Here is a 27261-nt window from a genome sequence, read left to right on the forward strand (position 1 = left end):
GGCAGAGTGGGCTTGTGCTCGCCACTCAGAGAGGCAGCATCTTGGTACCCACCTGTCCCTGTGATCAGAAGAAGCACCCCAGGAACTGAGAGGCGAAGGCAAGCGGGCTATCCCTGATCAAGGCTATTTATTAATTTTGTTGTTGTTGTTGCCGCGCGGAATCAGACACGGACGCAGGCAGGATCACGCGAAACCAGAATTCCTTCCGGGAGAGCAAATCCGTACAGAAGGTCGTAGTAGGGGAAGGAAGAAGGACCTGGTGGGGAGCGGGGGGGGGGGCCCAGGAAGGGGAGTGGGGGCCGGGGATGACACAGAGACAGAGGACCCTGTCCGGATCTGCTAAGCCACCCCCAACCAGCTCCCACCCCTCCCCCACCCCGCCCGCAGAGATTGATCAATAAATAAAATAATAAATTAATAAATAAATAGAAACAGCTCCCACCCCCCTTTTTTGCCCTAGAACCTCCCCCCCTTGGGCACGGCCCCTGGAGCCCCAACCCTGCAGGGCAAGACCGAGTTTTATGTCCCCCCCCCACATACTCCTTGGGCCTTATATACAGATTCACAGTAGGGGGGCAGGGAAGGGGGGTGGAGGGGGCTCCCCTCCTTCCCTGGCCCCCTGGGGTCAGGGTAGAGGGGTTCCATTGGTGGCCAGGAGCTTCTTGTCCTTAGGGGGTCCTCGGCGGGGAGAGCTGCTCAGATCAGGGTCAGGGCGGCCTGGTGGGGGCTGCAGGCTTCGGGGTGGGTTACCAGCAGGCCGGGTCTGGGCTCCATTCTTCTCATCTGTGAAGGAAGAAGTGATTTTGTATGGGCTGACAGGCTGCTGAAACCAGGTTGAGGCTCCTATCTGCTGGTCTCAGTAGCCCCAAGAAACCAAAGTTGGTCGGCAGGATGGCCCAGCGGGTAAAGGCGCTTGTCACTAAGCTTGGTGACTGAAGTTTGATCCCTGGGGCCCACATAGGAGGATAGAGACTCCAAGGTGTCCTCTGACCGTCACATGCACACCATGATGCTCACTCCCCCATACACAAATAAATAAATGTGATAGAAATAACAACAATCATAACAGAGATGGAATTCACCATTTGTGGGACTTCAAGTCCCAGAGACAGCTGCCATAGGGAAGCCCACCTTTTCCTACAGGGGGCCCACAGGTGCCCTGTAGCTTCGAAAAACCTGCCCAGTTTGTCCGAGGTCCAGGCCAGCCCACCACAAGGAATTCTCAGCTCTCAGAGGCAACCGCAGGGTTGATATCTGCTGTACCCCTTATCTACAACTAGGTAATTCTACGGGAATGGAGTTCACAGTGTTGTGAATTGTCTTGGGGTCTCAGACCCTTCTGCTTCTGCTGACCTGAGGAAGGCCACACTTTGTACACATGGGCTAGCATGTGTGTGTACACGATTTTGTGTGTACATGGAGGTCAACATCTGAACTCTCTATGTAGACCAGGCTGTCCTCCAATGTACAGAGATCTACCTGCCTCTGCCTTCTGAGTACTGGGATTAAAGTCCACTCTGTTTGGTTTATCTTATTTCCTAGGTTACATTTTTAAGTATTTATTTTGTGTGGGGACACACCCATGCTGCAGCTCACAAGTGGAGCTCAGAGGACCGTTTGGGGGAGTTTGGTTCTTTCGCTGAACCTGGAGCTTACCAATTGGTTGGATTGGTTAGGGGCTCCCCTGTTTCTCAGTGCTGGGATTACAGGGCTACATTGCAGTATGGCCAAACTGTTTCCCCTGGAGCTGAGAACAGGACCCTGCCTCACTAGGCAAGCACTCTACCCCGGAGCTAAGTCCCCAGCCCCTTGGCTTTTTCTCATGGGTTCTGGGGATGAAACTCAGGTTCTCATGCTTGCTTATCTAACAATGTACTAAGCCATTTCTCTGCCCCCACCCCCACCCCCTTTAGGTGTTATTTTATGTGTGGCTTCCCGCATGTATGTGTACCATGTGCATGCCTGGTGTCCACTGAGTTTGGAAGAGAACATTAGATCTCCTAGAACTGGAGTTCTGGATGGTTATGAGTCATCATGCAGACGCTGGGGTCTTCTACAAGAGCAACAAGTGTTCTCAACGGCTGGGACATCTCTCTAGCCCACCCCCACATAGCTCAGCTTGGCCCTGAACTCACTCTGTGGCAGAGGATGACCCTGAGCACCTGATTCTCTTGCCTCAGCCTCCCAAGTGACTAGATCACAGGTCAGGTTAACAGGATCTGGAGCCATCATGAAACAAGGCTCTGAGCATGTTTGTAAAGGATGGTCAGGACTAGGATAACTAATGTGGGAAGACCCACCCCAATGTGAGCTGTACCACTCCATGGGTGGGGCCGCCATGCCCTCTCTGCCATGATGGATGGTCCCCTGGAACTGCAGGCCAAAAGAAACCTTTTCCTTTCCCTCCTCCTCTTTTTTTTTTTTTTGGTTTTTCAAGACGGTTTCTCTGTGTAGCCCTGGCTGTCCTGGACCTCTCTCCATAGACCAGGCTGGCCTTGAACTCACAGAGATCCGCCCGTTCTTGCCTCCTGAGTGCGCCACCACCGCCCAGCATTTTCCTTACTCTGTGTGTGTGTGTGTGGTGTGTGTGGTGTGCTGCAGCTCCAGTTTGCTCTCCTTTCCATCATGTGGGTCATGGGGACCTGACTCAGGAGGAGTTAGGAGCTGGAGCACCTTCAGATGCTGAGCTCTCTTGCCAAAACCCACTTCCTGAAGTTGCCTTTGTAAGGTATTTTGTTGCACCAACCAGTCATTTAACTAATCCTCCTGGGCCTAAAAAACTCTGCTGTGAGAGGTTTTCTGTGAGTTACAAGGTTTTTCAGCGTCCCTGGTCCCCACCCACACGATGCCAATAACATCTTCCTGCTCTCCATGTGAGACTTGCCAAATGACCCCCAGGGAGGCTGTGGTAGGCTGAATAATGCTATCCCCCACAGACGTTCACATCATAAAGCTGGGGACCTGTGAAGACGTTGAGATCATGCCTGTGACTCAGAATAATCCCTGTGGGTGGGGAGACTACCTGGGATTATCTGGGTAGACCCAGTTTAGTCACACAAGTCCTTAAATGAACCAGTCATGTCAAGGGCAGAGCAGTGTTCCTGGCTCTGCAGGATGTGGCCACAGGTGAAGGAGGGAGCTGCAGAGCAAGAGAGGACAGCTCTCGGGAAGACACCCTGATGTCAGCCTGGGTGCCGCACCTCCAGGACAGCAGGATGGAAAATCTGTATTGTTTCAGGGACTAACTTTGAGGTCTTCTTTTTTTCTCGAGACAGGGTTTCTCTGTGTAGCCCTGGCTGTCCTAGAACTCACTTTGTAAACCAGGCTGGCCTCGAACTCACAGAGATCCGCCTGCCTCTGCCTCCCGAGTGCTGGGATTAAAGGTGTGCACCACCACCGCCCAGCTTGAGGTCATTTATTAACGGCAGCCAATGAATCCAGGATCAAGACGAGCCCTGTCAAGAGTCAAGCTACTAGTGTCCTCTAGTGGCTGCTGTACTCATTGCTGGATTCTCTGCGCTGGATCCCTTCTATAGGGGTGGGGACAGAGGGATGTCAGGCTGATTTCGCTGGACTCTGACGTACCTGGCATGCTCCTTTCTCGCATCCTGCTGTGGAGCCTACTTTTCTCTGTAAACTCTTCATTCACGTACAATTCTCATCTTTGCACCTTTGGTTGCTATGGCAGACACCCCTGGTACTACAGGCTGAATGCTGTGTCCCCCATCATTTTTTTAGGGTGGAGCCTTCATATATGGGCTTCGTGCCATGAAATTATCAAAGACCTCAGTGAAAGCTAGACAGGTGGTGGTGCACGCCTGTCATCCCAGCAGCTGGGACGGAGGCAGGAGGATGGGGAGTTCAAGGTCCTCTGTGTCTACATACCAAGCTTGCGGCCAGTCTGGGATAGAAGAGAACCTGTTTTTAAAAAAGCCAAAAGGAAACCTAAGGAGACACAGTGAGAAGAGGCCATCAGAGAATGAGGAGGTGGGCTCCAGACAGACACAAGATCGGTCACGCTGCCTTGACCTGGGACTTCTAGTCTCGGAACAAAAACTCTTGGGCTGGAGAGATGGCTTCCTGGCTAGGAGCCCTGGCTGCTCTTCCAGAGGACCTGCATCTAATCTCCAGCTCAGAACTCTCTGTACTTCTACTTCTGAGGGCTCTGGTGCCATCTTCTGGCCTCCACACACACCAAGCATGCACACGGTGCACAGACACACATGCAGGCAAAACCACCCAGGCACATAAAATATAATGCTATTTAAAAAAAATAATTAAAAAAGAAAATAAATTTTTTTTGTTTATTTCTGAGACAGGGTCTCATAAATATCTGTCTGGCCTCAAATTTGATACATAGCTGAGCATGACTTTGAATTTCTTTCATTTTTAAAAAATTTATGTGTATTGGTATTTTGCCTGCATGTATATCTGTATGAGGGTGTCGGATCCACTGGAACTTGAGTTATGGACAGTTGTGAGCTGCCATATGGTTGCTGGCAATTGAGCCCGGGTCCTCTGGAAGAGCAGCCAGTGCTCTTAAACACCGAGCCACCTCTCCAGCCCTGATTTTCTTTATTTGTTTTGTTTTTCAAGACAAGGTTTCTCTGTGTAGTTCTGCCTGTCTTGGAACTCCCTCTGTAGCCCAGGCTGGCCTTGAACTCATAGAGATCTGCCTGCCTCTGCCTCCTGAATGCTGGGATCAAAGGCGTGTATCTCCACTGCCTGGCTGACTTTGAATTTCTGATCCTCCTGACTCTAATGCTGCCTGACATTACAGCTGTGTGACACCATTTCCAGTTTACATGGTGCCAGGATTGAACCCAGAGATTAGTGCATGCTGGCCAAGCACTCTATAACTGAGCTACATCCTCAGCCCCATTTGTTTGCCTTGAGACAGTTTTATGAAGTGGCCAAAATGGCCTGGAACTAGTCACTCAGGATGGCCTTGAGTTTGTGGCAATCCTCCTGCCTCAGTTTTCTGAATGCTGGGACTACAGGCAAGCACCTCCATACCTGGTTTCCTATTGCTTAAAAAGCCACCCAGATCATGTCTTTTGCTTGTCTTTTTCTCTGTTGGGGATTGAACCCAGGACCCTTGCTAGGCAAACAGTCTACCTCTGAGCTAACCCTAGTTGGCTTATGTTATTCTCTTATGGAAACCGGATGAATTATAACACCTCCCTGAGGCCTGGCCTCTGCTCTGCCCTCTGGATGCCAGATGAGAACTATGTCCTTCAATTCCAATGACATTTGGGTCCTGTAAAGTGAGCCACTAATACATCCTATCTGTCCTGGTTTTAGCCTAAAGGTTATGCCTTGCCCCTAGTCCCAGGCACACCAGGATGGCTGGGAAATCTCCCACAGCTCTGTGGCACCACGTTCCATTGCTCCCAACATGGAGGCCACTGTCCTCTAAGAGCCTCCAGGGTGCTGAGGAGTCCCTTCTCAGACCCCAGCCTTTTGTGGGAACATCTATTCTCAAGCCTCAGCAAGACACTGGCCAAAAGTCCATGAAGTGGGCCAGCCAAGCAAAGAGAGAGCAGCGTTTGGACCCGGTCACCCTGGATGTCACCCACCTGCTAGGGCCTGCACAGACGGCTGGTCGTGAGTGCTCAGCAGCTGTGCCTGGATGGTTTCTACCACTCGCTTGAACCGACGGCTGGGACCTGGTGGGGGATGGGCAGATAGGAAACACGGTCACTCAGAGTGGAGGCAGCAAAGTCCCTCCGTCAAGCAAGACAGTCCTCCTTTGACTCTGTTGGGCCTGCATCAATAACTGGTTCCCAAATGGATCTCTGCCCTGCACCTAAGGAACACTGTTACACCCAGACATCTTCATTTTAATATAACGAACGATAGGTGTCGGTCTCTCTTTAAATAGATGCTGCTGCTTAACTTTCCTTAAGGATACGAAGAGAAAAAAAAAACGTGAGAAAAACCAGTGAGGGGCTGGAGAGATGGCTCAGTGGTTAAGATCACTGGCTGTCTTCTAGAGGGCTTGAGTTTGATTCTTAGCACCCACGTGTTGGCTCACAACTACTTGTAACTCCAGTCCCAGGGAATCTGACATCTTCCTTGGCTTCCTTGGGCACGAGGCACACACATAATGCACAGACACACATGCAGAAAAAATACTCATATTCATAAAAAAATTTTTCTTAGCCGGACGGTGGTGGCGCACGCCTTTAATCCCAGCACTTGGGAGGCAGAGCTAGGAGGATCTCTGTGAGTTTGAGGCCAGCTTTAGCTACAGAGTGAGATCCAGAACAGGCGCCAAAACTACACAGAGAAACCCTGTCTCAGAAAACCAAAAACCAAAACAAAAAAAAACAAAAAAATTTTTTTTTCTTTAACATAGAAAAGTAAGTGAGAGAAACGGACAGACAAACACCACCACCACACCGTGGGCTGGCAAGATGGCAAGACACTTGCTGCCATGCCTGACAACCTGGAGTTCAATCCCTGGGATCACATGGTAGGAGATTCCTACAAACTGACCTTTGACCTCCAGCTGACGTCACACACACTCATTGTAAAGTCATCCCCCGACCATAACATATTAAAACTGGTGACCAAGAGAGCAAATATGTATATACTTCCAATGTATATACTTCCAATATGAAGGCCCAGGAACCAAGACTTGAAAGCAAGGCATTCCTGTGGATTTTCTTCTCTCAGGCTAACTCTTGATTGGTCATGGCTGCCTGGAGTTCAAATTCTGAGACTACAGCTGAACTCCACGGATGGATTGGTGATGTCTGCTCTGGGTAGGGCACTGATGTTGGAGGCTAGCATGCTCACACTTCTAATAGAAAATGAAAAGGTAGCACAGAGCACTCTATAGACCTTTTTTTTTTCCCCCTTTGAAAAACGAGTGATTACTGATACCAATGAAATGATCTCTCATTATATACGCCCATGGAAAGACTGGGAAAGGAAAGCCTGTGGGGGGGGAGGGGGGCTCACAGAATCAGCACAGTCTGTGCTGATTTCCTTTTCTTGCTGCTCTCCTGTGTGGATAATCCTATTTAGAGATCATGACTACCCCAAGGCTGGTCGGGAGAGACTCACCAGAGATGAGCGTGAAGGTGACGGAGTAGACGCCACCTCCACCACCGCCATCTCTTCGAGGGGAGGGTTCTGGACCCTCGGAGGAGCTGATGTCCACCTGGAAGCGGACAGGCTTCTGGAAGACGGAGGGGCCGCCGCTGGCCTTGTATTCGGCCCTGAAGCTGGTCTGTGACAGCACACTGTGACTCAGGCTGGGGATCTAGAAGGTAAGGATATAAGGATGGGGTGAGTCTGAGGGACAGATCACCATCCTACACCTGGCTCTGGACAAGGAACAAGTCCCATCAGCCACTGGGGGAAAGAATAACAAACAAGTCTTGGGAGGGCCCATGCCCACTGGTGCCTGTAGTTCCTCTGCCCTACATTCAAAAGAATGAATCCTAAATTCATATAACCTCCGCTACCTATGGGATAGCCAGAATCATATGAAATACACTTCTGAGCCATATGAAATACATGTTTCCCTTCCTCCACAAGTCACATGTCTCGGTAATTGCAAATCCCACCAGCCCTATAGCAAAGGACTGTGGGACTGGCAGTAAGTAGGAAACGTTAAAGTCCACTGAGAAAGGTCTTTCCTCGTACCACCCTCAGATCTTGTGTCAAGGCATGTCAATTCATTCACCTTCCTATGGTACTCAGGAAACTGTTTTGAGGGTCTTATTTCAGCACTTTGGGCCCAAAAGTCTGCTCTTGCTGGAAAACTACAAATCCCATGAGTCTCAGAAGCAAGTCCGGCCAGGGATAGAGTGGCAGGGGCTGTAGCTTTGTGGTCAGTGGGGATGCTAGGGCTCTCACCGACAGAAAGGCATGGACAATGTCCGCTTTGATGCTGCTGAGAGGTTTGTCCTTTAGCACGAGGAATATTTGTTCTTCTTTGTCCAAGGAGATGAAGTTCCCGAACCAGGAGCGTTTTGCCAGCCTGGATAGAAGGGGATAGAAACAGTAGGGTCAGGAAGACGCTAAAAGACGGACCCCCTCAGTTCCCACTCAGTTCCTTCCCTTGTTGAACTCACTCGGGAGAGGATTCTGGTGTCAAACTGGACATCTCCTCAGCGGTGGGGACTGGTCAGGGAGGGGAGAGAAAGTAGTCAATACTTATTATTTATCACCCAGGGCCGTGTAGGTGCAAGTCGCCTCTCAAACCCTAATCCTAACCAGGTAGTCTGATCTGGCCCCTTCAGGAAAGGCAGTGGTTAGGCCATACCCCTCAGGGTAAGGCTCAAGCCCCAGAGTACATGGACCAGAGTACATCATACAGGACCTGTCCCCATCGCCTCTTTCCGGAAACCCACCTCTTCTCTCCAAAGGTTATCATCTCAATTTGTCTTGGGACTTGCTTGGAAAGATGGCTCTCTTTCCTACCCAAAGACCCCCATGGAGATTGCCCGATGGACAAGACATTCAGCCCTCTCCTTCCCCCATTAGAACTCAGCAGCTGGCAACTCCAGCCTTGCATCTGCCGAGACCCCTACCCTGCATCTTGCGCCGGTGGAAGCGAGGGGAGCCCAGGAAACTGTTGCGGATGGAGTTGAGACGACTTCTCCAGGCGGCTCCCCCGACGCCACCGCCTGGACTGGGCGGTGGTGTCGTTCCTGGGGTCCCAGTAGGGCTGGCTCGAGGCGTGTGCAGAGGTGAGTGCAAGGGGGTTCCGCCGGAGGAGCGCGGGGAGCCTGGTGGTCCGGGCAAGGGTGTGGAACGGGCACTGGGGGGCGGTGGCTGCTCCCCAGCGCCCCCGCCTCTGGGGCCCCGAGAAGGCAGCGTCTGTGTTTTGGAAGTCGGGGAGCCTCCGCCTCTAGCCTCATCTCCAGCTCCTGGCTCCGGTGAGAAGGAAAAGACCGGACTCTGTGGAGGAGTGGGACCTGGTATGAGCTCGGACTACAACTTCCGGGACGCTTTGGAAGCACTGCTTGCTTAGACTCGCTGGGGAGGTCCGCGAGACATGCTGGGAATTGTAGTCCAGTCAGCCCCACCCACACTCAGGATTTGAGGCACTGGCCCTGTATCCCAGCCCAGGCTAAGCAGAGACATACTGAACGTGCTCAAAGAACTTATGGTAAATGATTAAACCCTTCGGATAAACTACAAATCCAATCCTAAGAAGGCAGAAATGGGGTCTTTGACACTTCTGGGGTAAGGATGCCTCATGGAACTGTGTTTCCTGTTCAGCCTTTTTTGACTACTCCATATCTGTCTCAATTCTCTGAGGGTCTCGACTTACCCTTGGGCTGCTCAGAGGGCTGGAGGACAGACCAGTGGAGGCTCCACTGACGCTGCGGGATCTGTTTACAGAATTAAAAAAAAAAAATTGCGTTTCAAAAGGTTCAGATGTTCCTTCACTTCCATGTCCTCCCAGGGAACGAGGACCAGGCAGGGCAGTGGTTTGTCCCAGGTACATAGAAGACTTGAGGTCGAGCAGGGTCTAGAATGCTCTGGGGCTGAAGATCCTTCCGGAGGGGACAACAGACTCTCACCTCTGACTGTGCTGGGCCATCTCCAAGGCCCGTCTGGTAGGCACCGGGGAACCACCACTGCCAGCATCTGTGATGCTCAGAACTTCCATGGACTTCCGCTCTGGCCTCCGCTTCCCGTGTCTGCTCAGCATGGGAGAATCCACCCGCTTCCGAGGTGGGTCTGCAGGGAGAGAGCATCGACCTCCTCAGTAGGCAAACCGAGGCCCAGAGCAGGGAGAGGTTCTCATAAATGTCTAGCTGTCTAAACGTAGACTCCCAAGGCCTACAGCATCCTCCTCCCTCAGGAATCCTAGGATCCGGACCGCCCAATCTGCCGTCTCACCGACATCATTCCGAGGAGGCAGGTCCTGGTCTTCGCAGCTGGGATACCGCTCTTTCCGATCCAAAAGCAAGTAATAGATCATCTTTTCCTGGTTTTCCCTGAGACAGGGAAGAGGGAGGCAGGGAGGACTGAGGTCAGAAATCAGTGCCCAGGGCTGGGGAGGTGGATGAAGGTTCTGGCCACTAAAGGCCAATGGCCCGAGTTGGATCCCTGGGACCCACATGGTGGAAAGAAAGAACCGAACTCCTGCCAAGTTATCCTCTGATCTCCAATCGAATGTGCCTTGGCACACACGCCCCCCCCCCCCATGTGTAAATAAATGTAATGAAAAAAAAAAAGTATGTAAAATAAGGAAATTTGTGTCTGAATGAGACCTCGCTCCCTCCCATATGCTGTGGTTCCTTGCAGTCAGGGCACCCAGTGGATCTGTCCCCAGATCCAAAGGTTCAAGTCCAGATGCTAGCCCTCCACCTTTAGACCCTGGCGTCCAGACCCCACCCCTCCCACCACAGTTCTTCAAGTCCAAGCCGTAGACCTCCTCTCTCAGACCCAGGCGTTCTGGTCCTATTTCTCTTCTCTGACCCAGAATGCCATTTTCCTACATCTGAGCATGGTTATCTTCCTAGGGTCCAATGCACGTCACAACTTAATTTTACCCAATAGTAGCTAACACTGGGGCACTCACTAAGTACATCCTAAGTTCTGCTTGACACAGACCTCATCCAACGTGCCTGCTTGGCGCATTTCTCGCCAGGTCACAATTGCTCCCGCGCACACCAGCTCTAAGCCTCTAGTGTGTTGGCTCCCCAAGCCTGGATGTGGTACGCCCCCTGCAGGCAGTTTTGGGAACTGCCACAACCCAGTCAACCGGTGAGGTGGGGGTGTCCGGGAGAGGATCTTGGGCGCTCTTACTCCTCACTTCGCAGTTCTCGATGCAGCCGCTCGCGGTCTCTGAAGCAGCCCAGGGACGCCATGCTCTCCAGAACGTCAGGGTCCAGCTCTCCATTGGAAGGCAGGCTCCGCATGGCTACCCTGCGGCCTGGGGCTGGCTCCAGGCAAGGGTCCGGTTCGTGTTTCCCGCCCCTGGAAAGGTGCAGAAACACTTTGGAGAAAACCAGCATCCGTAAGAGAGCCTGCATCATCCTAGGCTTAGGTCCCAGGCCCAGACTACTCCTCCCAGGACCTGGAGAGTCGGGGTCCCCAGGCTGACTTCCTGAGACCCAGGCAATCGGGATTTAGCTCTCCTCCTTCAGACCCAGGAGTTCAGACCCTCGTTCTCTCTCTGACTCAAGATGGACCCCTGGCTCCCTCCTCCCTCTGGTCTGACACTCTTCTTCAGCTCTGTCCTCTTCTGCCAGGACTTATAAGTTTGAGACTAATTCCTCCCATCCCGCCCCACCCAACATGGCATCCCGCCCTCCACCTCTGCTCTGGCCCCACGGTCCTCCCTCCCTCGGGTACCCAACTGTTCAATTCCCTCTTACTCACAGGTACCAGGGATGTTTCTGAATTTGCTCCAGCTGTGAAGGGGTGGGTTACAGAGAAGCAGAAATTAGGTCAGATACACACAGAGGGTGAGCAATTAAATAAAATCAGTTAGCGTTGATTCTGGGAGGTCCCTCCCCAACCAGAGGCAGGATGACATATCATGTCTCCCTCTGGTGGTCGTAAAGCGTGTCGTTATGTGCGCCTACAGACGACCATTTTCAGACTCTGGGTGGCAGTTTTCTGCGTGCCAACCTTTTCAACCCCTGCCCATCCGCACATGTGCCATCCCCGAGGCCTGGGACTCTCTGGACTGCTTCCTCTCTAGTTTGTAAGTTTTAGGTTTTGCTGGACCTTGGGCTGCAGGGTAACCGGGGAACGCCTCCATCCAAGGATTTACAGGCAGGCTCTAAGGAACTCATCCGTCCCATGACCCCCCTGGGAATTCTGGCATCTCACCCACCCACCATTCCTCTTCTGCCAGTCCCTACCAACTTACACTGAGCCTCTTTTCCGGCTCCACTTCGATCATGCCCCTCAGGAGGCTCTGGCAGTCCGGAGGAATGAAGTGCGGCATGTGGAAGACACCGCGCTTCACCTTCTCCAGCAGCTGGCGCAGATTGTCATCATCGAAGGGCAGCGCCCCCTGTGCAAGACACGACCAAGAGCCTTCGGTCAGTGGTTCTCGACCTGCGGGTCCCAAACCCTTTGGGGAGGGTCGAACCATTGTTTCACAGGGGTCGCCTAAGACCATTTGAAAACCAGGTATTTACATTACCATTCATGACAGTAGTAAAATGAGTTATGAAGTAGCAACGAAATAACATTATGGTTGGGGGTCCCCACAACGTGAGGAACGGCATTAGAGGGTCGAAGCATCAGGAAGGTCGAGGACCGCTGCATTAGGTGGAGCTTAAGATTAGCCAGGGGAGGTTCCGAGCGCTGATGATGCATCCACACACCTCACCCTCACCATGGGCACGAGAGCGGCGTAGGACAATCTTCCTAGCCTCGCCTACAAGGCTGGAGATGGAGTCCAGCGGGTGGAGTGCTTGCCTAACATTCATGAAGCCCTGGGTTCGATCCCCAACGCCAGCGTAGTGGCACATGCCTACAATCCCAGAACTTGGGAGGTAGTGGCTGGAGGGTCAGAAGTTTAAGGTCATCTTCAGTTACATAGTGAATTCAGGGCCAGCTTGGGTGACATAACACCCTGCCACAAACAGAAACCACATTAAAAAACAAAACAAAACAAAACAAACAAACAAAAAACACAGAAACAAAACAAAACAAAACAATACCTCAAACCCAAAATAATCCTCACTTTAAAAAAATTATTTTTATTAGGTGCATGTGTGTGTGCTACGTGTATACAAACAAGTGCTTTTGGAAGCCAGATCCCTCGGAGCTGAAGTTACAGACCGCTGTGAACTGGCGGATGTGGGTACAGGGAATTGAACTCAGGTCCTCTTGGAGGAGCAGTAAGTGCTCTTAGCCACTGAGCCATCCTCTCCAGCCCATAATCCTCACTTTTGATGGGGAAATTAAGACACAAGGAGTTCAGCAGTTTGACAAAGGGCTGCCCAGTGTGTAATATGTAAGGACATAGTAGAGGCTTGCAAGGGGGAAGTGTGACTCTAAAAAAAGCCAAAAACAAAACCCACCACTGCAAGTCCGAGGCCAGCCTGGTCTACTAAGTGAATTCTAGGCTAGCCTGGGCTACATAGTGAGACCCTGACTCAAACAAATAAACAAACAAAACAACCAAAGACAGGTGGAACAGCCAGGCGGTGGTGACGCACGCCTTTAATCCCAGCACTCGGGAGGCAGAGGAAATCGGATCGCTGTGAGTTCGAGGCCAGCCTGGTCTATAGAGTGAGATCCAGGACAACCTATGGCTACACAGGGAAACCCTGTCTCGAAAAACGAAAACAAAAACAAAACAAAACAGAACAAAGACAGGAGGAACATCTGGAGATAGAGTTCAGTGGTAGAGTGTTTGCCTATTGAACACCAGTCCCTAGGTTCAGGCCCCTGTGCTGTGGGAAGTTCCTCTACACTTAACATACTGTGTTTGCCAGACAAGGCGGTGCATGCTTGTAATCCCAGCTCTCAGGAGGCTACGGCAGGAGGACTGATGCAGCCGTGAGGCCGGCCTGGGCTACACAGTGAGTTTTATTCCAGTGTGGGTTACATAGCAAGACCAAGTCTGAAAGAGAGTAAAGGAGAAGGAGACTGCCCGGTGTGGTGGCTCATGCCTTTAATCTCAGCGTAAATAAATAATGCCTAAATAGGTATACCAGTAAAACAAGTGAGGGCTGGCCGTGGTGCAATCTCAGCAATCAGGAGGCATAGCAGCTGGATCTCTGTGGACTCAAGGCCAGCCTGGTCTGCACAGTGATTTCTAGGCTGGCCAGGGTTACCAGTGAGACCTTGTCTCAAACAAACAAACAACTAACTAGCTAATGAACTGAGAGGGCTTGATGTGGCGGTACACACTTTTAATCCCAGAACTTGGTAGACTTAGGCAGGCAACCTCTGTCGGTTCGGGGCCAGCCTGGCCTACATAGAAAGACGCTGTCTGAAACCAAAAATGGCCAGGAATGTGGCTCCGTTGCGGTAGTGTGCTTGTCTAGCATGCATGAAGCTGTGCACAATCCCCACCACTGCATCATCAGCGGGACATGGAGCTGACGCCTGTGTGCTGTGGAATCACCTTTCTGCGCACTGTGTGAATATATGTCGCTACGATTGGCTTAATAAACAGGCTGACCGGCTGATCGCTGAACAGGATAAAGCTGGGTGGGCAAGCCAAAGTGGGGATGACGGGACGAGGAAGGGCGGAGTCAGAGAGATGCCCAGGAAGCAAGACATGCTAGAGGACAGGTAAAGCCACGAGCCGCGTGGCAATACATAGATGAACAGAAATGGGTTAATTTAAATGTGAGAGTTAGCTAGTAAGAAGCATGAGCTCTGGGCGGAGCATCTGCAATTAATATAAGCCTCTGGGTGATTATTTGGGACTGGGTGGTCGGGACAGGAAAACTCCACCTATATCTGTAACCCTAGTACCAGGAGGAGGCAGAAACACAGTCAAGGTCGTCTCCAGTTACATAATGGGGTCAAGGCCAGCCTGCGATATATGAGAACCTGTCTCAAACAGGGCCACGGAATGACTCACTGGGGAGGGAATGTGCCACCACGCCTATGCACCAGAGTTTCATCCCTGGGACCCACACGGTGAAAGAAGGAACTGCCTCCTGCTGGTTGTCCTCTGACTTCATGCCCTGGATACACACACACACACACACACACACACACACACACACACACACACGACAAATGAATACATAAATGTTTAAACCGAGCAAAAATAAGGGAATACAAGGAGAAACAAAGGAAAACCATTACGGGCTGGAACGGGATGATGTGATCATCAGGACTGGGGACAGTCGAGCAAGAGGAGAGTCTGGTTTGACCTAAGGAGTCGGAGGAGGGCTCTTGGGAGATGACGTTGTGAATCTTAGGGCTTTTCCCAGTGTTTTAAACGGTTGTCCCTCGTATCTAAGGTGCGTGGACAGAATGCAGGGTGAAGGAAGCCGGGGAGAGGGCACCTCGCTGCTGGTCTTGGGGTCAAAAAGCCCACCTTTGGCTCTGGCGCCTGATGCGTGGGCGGTGAGCCTCAGCCTCGCGCCTCTGTGGACTGGGCAAGGCTATGGGACAGACTGAAAATACCAGGCCCGCCACAGCTGGTCCTCATTACTCTCGGAAGTTCACTTTTATGTAATCACGGTGAACAGCGAGCTAGGGAGTACTGGAATGGTGAATTACTGCTTCTGGGCGAAAACCAGCGAGGTTCCTTCTCCCCACTGCTCACGGCTTCTTTTTATCAAGGTCAGCCGGTCATTACTCTGACTTGTTTTTCAGTGTGCTTTCTGCTGCTTGTCTGTTTACAGCACTGGGAGTACTAACTTAAGTCTTCACAATTGCTGGTACTGTAACTATTCACACTGTGTCCATAAGGAGACAGTCTTACGGAGAGAGAGTGGCTTCCTTGTCCAAGAGGAGGAAGCAGAGATTTGAAAACTCTGTCTTTTCCCCATTTGATGAGAAAAACCTGAGAGGAAGGATCTGGAGATCTAGGCCAGTTGGTAGAGAATTCGCCTCGCATACACCAAGCCCTGGGTTCAACCGCCAGCACCGTATCCACCTGGCATGGACAGTGGAAGGAGGCACAGGATTTCTTTTCTTTTCTTTTTTAATTTTATTTTTATGTGCACTGGTGTTTGACCTGCATGTATGACTGTGTGAGGGAGTTGGATCCACTGGCACTTGAGTTACAGACAGCTGTGAGCTGCCACGTGGGTGCTGGGAATTGGTCCTCTGGAAGAGCAGCCAGTGCTCTTAACTGCTGAGTGATCTCTCTCTAGCCCCAAGGCACAGAATTTTAAGGGAAGCTATATAGTGAGCTTGAGGTCAGCCTGTGTTACAGGAAACCCTGTCTCAAAACACCTGAAAAATGCATCAAGGGAGATGGCTTGGCAGTTAAGAATACTTGCTGCTCTTGCCGAGGACCTGGGTTTGGTTCTCAGCATCAACATGGTGTCTTATAGTTATCCATAATTCTAGTTCTAGGGGATTTAGACTGCTCTTCTGGCATCCGCAGGCACCAGGTGAGCACAAAGTTCACAGATATACATGCAGGCAAAACATTCATATACATAAAATAAAAACAAATAAATCTTAGCCGGGCAATGGTGGCGCACACCTTTAATTCCAGCACTTGGGAGACAGAGGCAGGCAGCTTTCTGAGTTTGAGGCTAGCCTGGTCTACAGAGCAAGCTCCAGGATAGCCAGGGCTACACAGAGAAACCCTATCAGAGAGAGAGAGAGAGAGAGAGAACTCTTAAAAACAAACAAACAGGGATGGAAAGATGGATCAGAGGTTAAGAGCACTGGTTGCTCTTCCAGAGTCCTGAGTTCAATTCCCAGTAACTACATGTTGGCTCACAACCATCTGTAATGAGACCTGGCGCCCTCTTCTGGCCTGCAGGCGTACACGCAGGAAGACTACTGTACACATAATAAATCAATCAATCAATCTTTAGAACAAACAACCAGAAGGTGTGCTCAGGGTGCTAGAGAGATGGCTAAGAGTACAGACTGCTCTTCCAGAGGACCCAGGTTCAGTTCCCAGCAACCACGCTAAAAGGCACAGAGCCACCTCTAACTCCAGCTCCAGGGAATCCGACATCCTTTTTGTTCCACAGACAACCATGGACACACACAGGCACACATAAATAAAAGATAAACCTTAAAAACAAAACATGCCCAGAAGAAAGCCTGCTTTGAGTCAGTTATTAATGCATGCCACATTAGGAGGCCTATGAGAGGCCAAGTCTGGGTCTTCAGAGAGGAGTCAAGTACACAAACGCACGAAGATGAAAGCCACCGATATGGGTCCCGACCTCAAGGAGCTCATGACAGACAAGGGAGGCAGATAAGGCTTGAAAAATTACGCAACAAGATACATACCGACAACCCTGACCATGGCCGGGAGGAGGAGGGCCTGCCACAAGACCCGGCCTGGGGAGGGGGTCAAGGGAGGGCAAAGATGGAGGAGGCTTTGGGAAGCCTCTGCGAGAAATGACCACGGGGCTGAGGAATAAAGAAGTCTTGAGGGCTAGGGAAATGGCCCAGAAGTTAAGAGCACTGGCTGCTCTTCCAGAGGTCCTGAGTTCAATTCCCAGCAACCCCATGGTGGCTCACAGCCATCTGTAATGAGATGTGGTGCCCTCTTCTGGCCTGCAGGCATACATGCAAGCAGAACACTGTATACACAATAAATAAATAAATAAATCTTAAAAAAAAAAGAAGTCTTGATATCCACGAGGTAAAACACAGGACTAGCAGGGATGGAGAAACATCTTAGGCCTAGCATGCAAAACCCTGGGTTCAGTCCCTATCAGTGCACAAACCAAGTACGGTGGTGTACGCCTGTGATCCAAGCACTTGGGAGAATCAGGAGTTCAAAGCCATCCTGGCCTATACATGAGTTCAAGGCTAGCCTGGAAGACACGAGACACTGCCCGTCTCTATATCAGCGGTGGTTCTCAACCTGTGGGACAGGACCCTCTTTTGGGGGGGAGGGGAGTCGAAGGACACTTTCACAGGGGTCGCCTGAGACCATCGGAAAACACAGATATTTACATTACAATTCTCAACAGGAGCAAAATGACAGTTATGAAAGAGCAGCAAAAATAATTTTATGGCCGGGTGGTGGTGGTGCACGCGTTTAATCCCAGCACTTGGGAGGCAGAGCCAGGTGGATCTCTGTGAGTTCGAGGCCAGCCTGGTCTACAGAGTGAGATCCAGGAAAGGCGCAAAACTACACAGAGAAACACTGTCTCGAAAAACCAAAAAAAAAAAAAAAAATTAAATAAATAAATAAACTTATGGTTGGGGGTTACCACAACATGAGAAACTATACTCAAGGTTTGTAGCATTGGCAAGGTTGAGAACCACTGTTCTCTATATAAATCCACACACATGTGGGAGATCACATCTATACTTGAGAGATCAAACACATATATTTACATTAATGGGATCATCCCCACACACATATATTTAAGAGATCACCCACACACTCACATACCCACACCCTCCCACACACACACATACACACACACACACACACACACACACACACGTATTTGGGAGATCACACATATATTTTCGAGATCCCTCTCACAAACATCTTTATATACTCAAGAAATCACACACATTCACACATATATATATAAACATACAGTCACACATGCTTACAAATATTTGAGAGGTCACACACACACACACACACACACACACACACACACACACTCCCATTCTTTAGGAGGTGACTCTGGAGACGAGGATACATATGAGGTTCTATACTCTATTGAGTGACATTGTTCCAGAAATACTGAGGTAGCAGCCAAAGGCACCTTACCACAAGCAGGGCAAAGAGGATGACTCCACAGCTCCACATGTCTGCCCGGCGGCCATCATACTTCTCCCCCTGGAAGGCAAAAGGTGTCATCCCAACGGCATCTCTGCGGTCACTCTGTCCACTTCCTTGCCCTCCCCTTATCCCCTCACTCACCTTGATCACCTCTGGACATGCATAGTGGGGGGACCTGGAGGAAGAGAAGGAAAAAGAGAGAGGGGGTATGAGGGTGTGAGCCCTGGCCAGCTTCTCACCCTTCCGGGGACTTCGGGGGAAGGGGCTGGGCCTCCCACTCACCCGCAGCTGGTCTCCAGGAGGCTATCCCCCACCTGCAGGGATGCCATGCCAAAGTCTGCGATTCGGATGTTGTTTTTCTCATCCAGCAGCAGGTTCTCTGGCTTCAGGTCTCTGTGACTAAGACAAAGCGGTGAAGCTCAGCTTTGGCTGCCCCCAGGGAAGCTATCCTCACACACCTACGACCTCTTAGAGTGAGATACTTCTAGTATTTTGTTGTTGTTTGTTTTTCTGAGACAAGGTTTCTCTATATAACAGTCCTAGCTATCCTGAAACTTGTTCTGTAGACCAGGCTAGCCTCGAACTCACAGAGATCCACCTGCCTCTGCCTCCTGAGTGCTGAGATTAAAGGCGTGTACCACTACCGCCCGGCACTTCTAGTATTTTTTAAAGACAAGGTGTCATGTAGCTCAGGCTAGCCTCACACTGATTATATAGTTGAGGATGGCTTTGAAATCCTGGTCTTCTTGTCTCTATCTCCCATGTACTGGAATTATAACTATGTGCCCTCAAGCCTAACTCTGTGTGTGTGTGTGTGTGTGTGTGTGTGTGTGTGTGAGAGAGAGAGAGAGAGAGAGAGAGAGAGAGAGAGAGAGAGAGAGAGAGAGAGAGATAGGGTCATACTATAATGTCTAGATATGTAGCTCAAGTTGACCCCAAACTCGAATCAATGCTTTTGCCTTACTCCCTCAGGTACTGGGATTACAGGCATGTATCGCTGTGCCTGACTCTACTGCCTTTTTGTGTATGGGCGTGGACACAGGTATGTGCATGCATGTGAAAGCAGGAAGTTGACATCTAGTGCCTTCCTCAGTTGCTCTCCACTGTGCATTTTGAGGCAGGGTCTCGCACTGTACCTGGAGCTCATCAGTATGGCTGGCTTGGCTGCCCAGCCAATGCCAGGGAGCCTTCTGCCTCTCGAGGCCTGAGCTTTCACCGCTGCAAGCTCTCGTCCCCACTGAGCCGTGCGGACAGCCCCTGCCAGGGCTTTCCTGCACGCATGTATTGGCACCATGTGAATGTCTGGTGCCTGGAGATGCCAGAGGAGGGTGTTGGATCCCCTGGAGCTGGAGATGTAGCGCAGGACATTGGAACCAGGTCTTGAAGAGCAGCCCGCGCTCATGCTCACTGATCCATCTCTACAGCCCCAATTTAAAATTTACTTATGTATTCCTTTTCTTTTTCTTGTTTTTCAAGACAGGGTTTCTCTGTGTAGTTTTGGAGCCTGTCCTGGAACTCACTCTGTAGACCAGGCTGGCCTCGAACTCACAGAGATCCACCTGCCTCTGCCTCCCGAGTGCTGGGATTAAAGGTGTGCACCACCACCACCACCACCACCACCACCACCACCACCACCACCACCACCACCACCACCACCACTGCCGGCCTACTTATGTATTTCTTGAAGCAGGATCTCACTATGTTGCCCTGGGCTGGCCTGGAACTCATGGAGATCTACCTGTCCCTGCCTCCAGAGGTATGTACCGCCACATCCACAATGAACTGGTTATTAGAAATATAAAAATTGAGATAGCTCAGGAGGTAACGGTCCTTGCCGTCAAGGCGCTGATGACCTGAGTTTAAGCTCCGGAGGCTACATGAAGAAAGAACGAATGTTGTCTTCTGACCTCTACATGTGGGTCACGGCACTTGTGCCTCCCCTTAAATAAATAAATGTTTTTGAAAAAAAAAAGAGAAATGAGGGGCTGGAGAGATGGCTTAGAGGTTAAGAGCACTGAATGTTCTTCCAGAGGTCCCGAGTTCAATTCCCAGCACCCACATGGTGGCTCACAACCATCTGCAATGAGATCTGGCACCCTCTTCTGTATACATAATAAATAAATAAATCTTTAAAAAAAAAAAAAAAAAAAAAAAGAGAAATGTAGCCGGGTGGTGGTGGCGCATGCCTTTAATCCCAGCACTCGGGAGGCAGAGGCAGGCGGATCTCTGAGTTCGAGGCCAGCCTGGTCTACAGAGCGAGTTCCAGGACAGCCAGGACTACACAGAGAAAACCTGTCTTGAAAAAACAAAACAAAACAAAACAAAACAGTGAGGTATGGAGTGTCATATCTGTAATTCTAGCACTCTGGAGGCCAAGGCAGGAGGACTGATATGAGTTCAAGGCCAATCTGCGCTATACCATGAGACTCTGTCTTACTTAATACCCCCAATAAATATAAAAATAAAAATTTTCATATCAAGTAATTTTTTTTTAAATTTTCAAAACAAGGTTTCTCTGTGTATCCCTGGCTGTCTTGGAACTTACTCTGTAGACCAGGCTGGCCTTGAACTCACAGAGAACTCCCAAGTGCTGTGATTAAAGGCATGTACCACCATACCCAGATATTACTATGATCAATTACTATTATTGCTGTTATTGTTATCATTATTTGGGGGGCATATCAAGTAATTTTTTTAACTCCTTAGTTTTTTTGAGGCAGGGTCTCTCTATGCAGTTCTGGCTGTCCTGGAACTCACAGAGATCCACCTGCCTCTGCCTCCTAAGTGCTGGGACTAAAGGCGTACATTACAACAGGTTTCAAGTAATAAAAAAAAAACAAAAACAAAACAAAAACCTGCCACTCAAAGCAGGCAACTGGTTCCTTCCTCAGGACATTTATACTCCTGGATCAAACTCCTCAAGATTTAAGGGTCAAATGTGGAGGGAGGTGGGGCTGTAGAATTCTGCAGTTTCTATTTGGATCGGAATATCGCCCCCTACAGGCTATAGTCTTCATTGCCAGTCTTGATACCCTGGCTACTCAAAAAGGTGAACTTAATTTCAATAGCCTGAGTTTAGGTGCCTTTTAAAAAGATTTGATTTTTAAGTGTGTGTGTGTGACTGCAGGTGTCTGGTGAAGCTAGAGACATCTCATCTTTCAGGAGCTGGAGTTACAGGCAGTTGTGAGACTTTAGATATGAGTGGTGGGACTTGAACTTGGATCCTGTCGAAGAGTATTACGTTCTAACCACTCAGTCATCTCTTTAGCCACACCCCCATCCTGTTTTTAAAAACAGGATCTTTCTCTGTGGGTGGGGGGATGACAACATGGGTTTGAGACAGGGTTTCTCTGTATAATAGTCCTGGCTGCCCTGTAACTCATTCTGTAGACCTGGTTGGCTTCAAACTCAGAGATCCGCCCGCCTCTGCCTCCCGAGTGCTGGGATTGAAGGTGTGTGCCACCATGCCTGGCAAGAGAGGGTCTTTCTATGTAGCCCTGGCTGGCACTGAACTCTCAATGATGCTCCTGCCTCTGTCTCCTGAGTGCTAGGATTACAGGTATGTACTCCTCACCCTAAATCCTGCACACATCGTATCTTGTCTAGGCTGAAGTCACTGAGGAGAAGAAATATCTCTTTGCAGGGATATTCATATGTCAAAAACATAAACTGCAATTCTTACATCACATCAAACACTTGAAAGCTTTGAAATTAACTTGAAAGGGGCCCCAGGATTAGTTGCAAGAGATAAAACTGTACAACTTCTAGAAGAAACCATAGGATACCATCTTGGTGACCTTGAGTTGGTTTTAAAAGGGACAGAAGTGCTGGCAAGATGGTTCAGGGGGTAAAGGCACTTGCCTCCAAGCCTGATGACCTCAGTTTGACTCCCCAGGACCCACAAAGGGGAGAGAACAGGATCTTGAAAATTGTCCTCTGACCTCCACGTGCACACTGTTGCACACATGTGTACACACTCTCTCTCACACACACTAGTAAAAAATAAAATGTAAAAAATACCAAATACAGCCGGGCGGTGGTGGCGCACGCCTTTAATCCCAGCACTTGGGAGGCAGAGGCCGTCGGATCTCTGTGAGTTCGAGGCCAGCCTGGGCTACCAAGTGAGTTCCAGGAAAGGCGCAAAGCTACACAGAGAAACCCTGTCTCGAAAAACCAAAAAAAAAAAAAAAAAAAAAAAATACCAAATACAGAGGCATGTGGTGGTACACAACTGTAATCTCGGTATTCGGGAGGCTGAGACAGGAGGACTGCAATGAGTTTGTGGGCAGGCTAGTCTACATAGAGTCTACATATAGAGGTGCTATAAGAAACCTGGTTTCTTTCTCACACACACAGAAAAAAGAAAGAAAGAAAAAGGCCAGGGATATATGGCAAAGGGTGGTGCATGCCTAGTGTGCACAAAGGCGTGTACAAGCCTCAAACTACACACACACACACACACACACACACACACACACACACACACACAATTATAAAAAAAAAAGTTCTAAAATTACATAGCAACCATGCACAAGACTGAAAGTGTATTTAAAACCACGAAACTGTACCCTTCTTCAAAAGGGTAAATGGTATGGTCTGAGTTACAATACCAGGAATTTTAAAAAGGTTAGGGTTGAGGGCTAACCACACTGGTTTCTGCTCAGCCCTCCATGTGGTTGCAGGGACCTGCCTCCTGGGCCACCCTCAGCCATCTCCCCCTCCAGCTGTCCCCTCACCAGATGGAGTAGCTATGGCAGAAGTCCAGCGCTGACACGATCTGTCGGAAGAACTTCCGGGCCTCCTTGGGCGTCAGCCTCCCTTTTTTCACCAGGTAGTCAAACAGCTCACCACCAGAAACATGCTCCAGAACCAGGTATCTGCAAGACACCGACGGGGCCGAGGGCTGGAAGGGGCATGTGAAGGACCAAGGCCTGGTCTCCCTTCACTGAAGACAGTGAAGCCCCAGTTCCCACCCGTCTCTGCAAGGAAGACATTGTAACTGCCACGAGTCCCTGGGAAGGAGACTCCGATGGCCACAAGCCTCTAGGAGAAGTGATTCCAATATCCACACGTCTCTAGGAAACCAAAACTCTATTCCCACTAGTCCCGGGTAGCAGAGACTCCCAAGGAAACTTTTGGTTGTTTTTGGAGATAAAGCAACTCCATTGGCACCTGAGGTCAGAAACCACAATTACCATGGAACTCTGGGAAATAAAGAGCCTATTCCCATTAGCACATTCCCCCAGGCCAAGCCTCTAATTCTCACAAGCCTGTGACTTGAATAAACCCAAGTTCTCGTTCATTCTTGGGCAGTAACAATTACAGTGTACACCAAAGAGAAACTACAACTCCCATTAATTCAAAGAAGTTTATAAAAACCACCAAACAAAACAAAGCAAAAACCCCTCCCACTTCCCATAAGCCTCCGGGACATAGAGAGTCCCAATTCCCATCAGCCACCTGGATTCTAGAGACTCCAAATCCCATCAGGCTCTGAAAGATTAAACCTCCAGTTCCTATCAGCTCCCTGGAAACAAAAACTCAATTTCTGAGACGTTGGACAGCTAGATTCCCATGTGAAGCACAAATCCTCATGAGCCCTCTCTCAGCACTGATGATGGAGTGGGAGTGGTAACCATCAACTTTGGAGACGATGACTTCTCCTTGCCTCCACACCTGGGAAGCCTAAGGACTACAACTCCCATGAGAACCTGGGGCTGGGCACTGCTTCCAGCCTGGGGAAACCTGTCCCACCAACCTGATGGTTGTTGGAGTGGCTTCATCCTACACCCTGGGGATGTAGGTTAAGGGGGTGGGGGGAGCGTGAGGCCTGTCCCCTCTCCTGCTGTCCAGTCCAGCTGTTCTCTGGGCCACCAGAGTCTGGACAAAGAGTCATTCTCTGATGCCCAGACAGCTGACCCCCCCCCACCCCCATCTTAACTGGATGGTAAAGGAGTTTGTGATACTGACTCAGGACTCCCAGAGGAGGTCCATTGTTGGGGTGGCCAGCCCTGGCATCGGAAGTGATGCCAGGATAGGAGAGATCTCCGATGTCCCAGAGTGGGAATTTGGAAGGATCCGTCAGGCTTTACTAGGCTAACGCTAACCCTAACTGCCTCAGGGAGGAAAAGGCAGTTAGTTGGGCTTGGTGCAGACTGGTAATCTCTTTTACTTAGGAGGCTGAGGCAGGAAGACAGTACTGAGAGGCTCCGCCTCTGTCCCCACTCAGGGCCACTCTGGTCCTACATCAGGCCGGAGTGTGAATTGCAGGTGTTCCTGTAAGCAAGGGAAGGGACTGGCCCAGGTCACGTGTAGCTCATACTGGCCTCCAACACAGCTATGTAGCTGAGGATGACCTTGAACTTCTGATACTCCTGCCTCACCTCACTAGAGCTGAGATTACACGTACGTGTGCTGTCACATCCAGTTTATGCGGTGCTGGGGGTCGAACTCAGGGCTTCCTGCATTCTACAGAAGCACTCGATCAGTTGAGTTTGGCCAGGCTACATTAGGTCCTGTTTCTGGAATAATAACATGGGGAGGGAGAATGGAGGGGCTGGGCGTCTATAAATACCTACAAATATTTCTTGTTCTCGTAGACGTCATGGAGCTTGAGCACGTGCGGGTGTTCGATGAGCTTCAGGATGGCGATCTCCCGCTCCACCTGAGGGGCCAGGGACACAAGAGAAGGGGTCAGCACGACCTCTCTACCGTACCCTCAGCACCAAAGGGTACTCTGACCACATACACATTCTTATGCACACGCACCTTCATCAGCACCGATTCCGACAACTTCTCCCTGTTCACGATCTTGACGGCAACCTTCTGGCCCGTGATACAGTGGACCCCAAGTTTAACCAGCCCTGGAGGTCAGATTTAAAATAAATATGGAGTGTTCTCCTGGGTCTCCTCCCAGCTCTTAAGCTGTCAATCACTCCCCAAGCCCCCCTCCTTCCGGCTGAGTGTCCGCCCTCTGCCCCTCTTCCCCAGCTTTCACTCTTGACTCCCTGGCCCAACTTCATCTTTCCAGATTTTCTTTCTCCCAATCTGTCTCCTTGCTCTCTCAACCAACCCATCACTCCCTTGAAATTTCTGCCTTTCAGACTTCAGAAACCCCATCATCTCACAAAGAACACACCCTCAAGTTTTCTTCTTTCCCAAGCCTCCCCATCCTCACCTCCTTCCAAACCCCAAACCTTCAATTATCTTTTTTTTAACTCTTAAAAAGTAGCTGCCACGGTCAACAGCATGCAAATTCCAAGCCCGACCACCCGCCTCAGGAAACCCTACCTATTCCTGGGAGTCCTTAACTCCACGACTTAAGCAACCAGAGATCGGATATGTACCACCTTCTCAGTCCCAGGAGTCTTGGCCCCAGCCCTCCTCCCTCAGACTCAGCAATCCAGGCTCCTGACCTCTCCTCCTTCCATAATTCATGAATTGAGGTCAACAACACTTCACACTCGTACTACCAAGATGTACAGTCTGACTTCCCCTTCCTATCTCAGGCCTGGAGCTCAGCTTCATAGGGACCTGGGACGCACAGCCTGGAACACCAGAGGTCGGCTCCTAGTTCACCTCCACCCACCACCCAGAAGGAGGTGGTTGTGGCCACAGTCAGCATTTAGCAACAATCAAACACAACCCTGCTTTCTAGAACCACTCCTGGGAGCTGAGCTTCCTAGAGCCCGCCTCTCCATCCTGTTTCCACACTGTGCAGAATGGGGAGAATGCGGTCGACCTCACACCCCAGGGCTCCAGCCTGCTGCCCCGAGCGCAGGTGGCCCCTTTTGAGCTTGAGGAGAGGGACAGGAAAGCAGCCTCTCTCAGGATGGACGCACCTCCACCCTGCCCGCACCTCCACCCTGCCTGCGGCTGTACTGCAGCAGCACCCGCCTGCCTCAGCTTGCAGAATCAGCCGGGGCCCCACACCCGCAGCGGGCCTACTTCCCCACTGCTCCTGGAGCCCCTCCAGCATCTGCCCCAACAGGGTTATTTGAGCCACAGGAGTCCGGACCCCTACTTCTCCCTCGGACCCAGAAGTCCCAGACCCCTGCCCTCTCGAGGCCCCAGAGTCAGAGTCCCTACATCCGTACACCGCGGGCACTTGGAACTCAGGACCCAAGCCCCTTTTCCATGAGGGACCCCGGGGTCTGCCCTTTAAATACCCGTGGTCCCGCCTTCTGCCCCCTCCTGCACCCCGCCCCCGCCCCAGGTGTCCGCTTAGGTTCCAGGCTCACCTGTCTGTCCTTTGCCCAGCGTCTTCTCCAGCCGATAGGGGCCCACATATTGGGCGTGCTGGGGTGGGTGTGGGTGTGGGAGGTGGTAGGCGGGGGAGCCCCCGCCACCCTCCTTGGACCCGGACGACATGGTGCCCTTGGTCCCGGCCCGACCGGTCCCCCGGCCGCCCCCCCTGCGGCCCGTGGCCCCGTTCCTCCGGTGGGGGCCGGCGACACCTCCGTCCCGGCCCCCCCGGTTGTTCCCCACTTCTCCGGGGGTCCCCAGGGGGCTGGGCTGGCCCCCCCAGGCGGTGGGCCGCAGAGCTGGGGGAGGGGGGGCTGCCGGGGGGGTCAGGCCCCTGGAGTCAGCATGGCCGGGGGGGCTGCGCGGCCCCCCCTCCCCAGCCCGACCCTGGCCGGCCCCCCCCTTCCTGTGCCTCCCCCTGCAGGGGGGGTCTGAAGTGCGGGGCCGGCGGATGCTGCAGGCCGAGATCCCCCCCGCCCCCCCACGCGCCCTCTCTCCTCCGCCTCCTCCTCCTCTCCGCCTCCCCCCGCCACCTCGTCCTTTCTCTCCGGCACGCTGACATCACCATCCGGGGACTCCCGGCCCTTCCCCACGGTTAACCCTTTCGGAGAGAGGAGGGGGAGTGGCAGGGGGCGGGCCTGGACGCTGGACTGATGGGGAGG

General features: G+C 51.2%; 1 protein-coding gene across 2 annotated transcripts; it reads right to left on the reverse strand.

Annotated features, from left to right (window-relative positions):
* Positions 1–108: 108 nt before the first annotated feature.
* Brsk1 (BR serine/threonine kinase 1) lies at positions 109–27068 on the reverse strand. Of its 2 annotated transcripts, XM_052712021.1 has the most exons (19): positions 26596–27068; positions 25124–25218; positions 24934–25019; positions 23092–23232; positions 18638–18754; positions 18497–18530; positions 18344–18412; positions 11855–12001; positions 11359–11390; positions 10783–10953; positions 9871–9968; positions 9549–9708; positions 9296–9356; positions 8550–8919; positions 8091–8139; positions 7873–7996; positions 7075–7273; positions 5580–5669; positions 109–783 (listed from the first exon to the last, which is right to left on the reverse strand). In XM_052712021.1, exons 1-19 carry the CDS (start codon positions 26723–26725, stop codon positions 626–628), a joined length of 2331 nt encoding a protein of 776 aa, XP_052567981.1. In that variant the 5' UTR covers positions 26726–27068; the 3' UTR covers positions 109–625. The 2 variants fall into 2 exon arrangements, with proteins under 2 accessions (XP_052567981.1, XP_052567982.1); XM_052712022.1 differs by lacking the exon at positions 26596–27068 and having other exon boundaries at positions 24930–25019.
* Positions 27069–27261: the final 193 nt, after the last annotated feature.

The sequence above is a fragment of the Peromyscus californicus genome, unplaced genomic scaffold (assembly GCF_007827085.1).
Source record: "Peromyscus californicus insignis strain IS unplaced genomic scaffold, ASM782708v3 Scaffold_4__1_contigs__length_199733344, whole genome shotgun sequence".
In the NCBI taxonomy this organism is placed as follows: Eukaryota; Metazoa; Chordata; class Mammalia; order Rodentia; family Cricetidae; genus Peromyscus; species Peromyscus californicus.

Bases quoted from the DNA above. Each gene is read 5' to 3' on its own strand.
- Brsk1 (XM_052712021.1), bottom strand. From the start codon at position 26,725: ATGTCGTCCGGGTCCAAGGAGGGTGGCGGGGGCTCCCCCGCCTACCAC. The intron at 10,954-11,358 runs GTGAGTAAGAGG...GCACCTTTCCAG, and splicing joins CAGAAACATCCCTGGTACCT to GGGCGGGAAACACGAACCGG. The intron at 8,140-8,549 runs GTAGGGGTCTCG...CTCCCTGACCAG, and splicing joins CCACCGGCGCAAGATGCAGG to TCCCCACCGCTGAGGAGATG.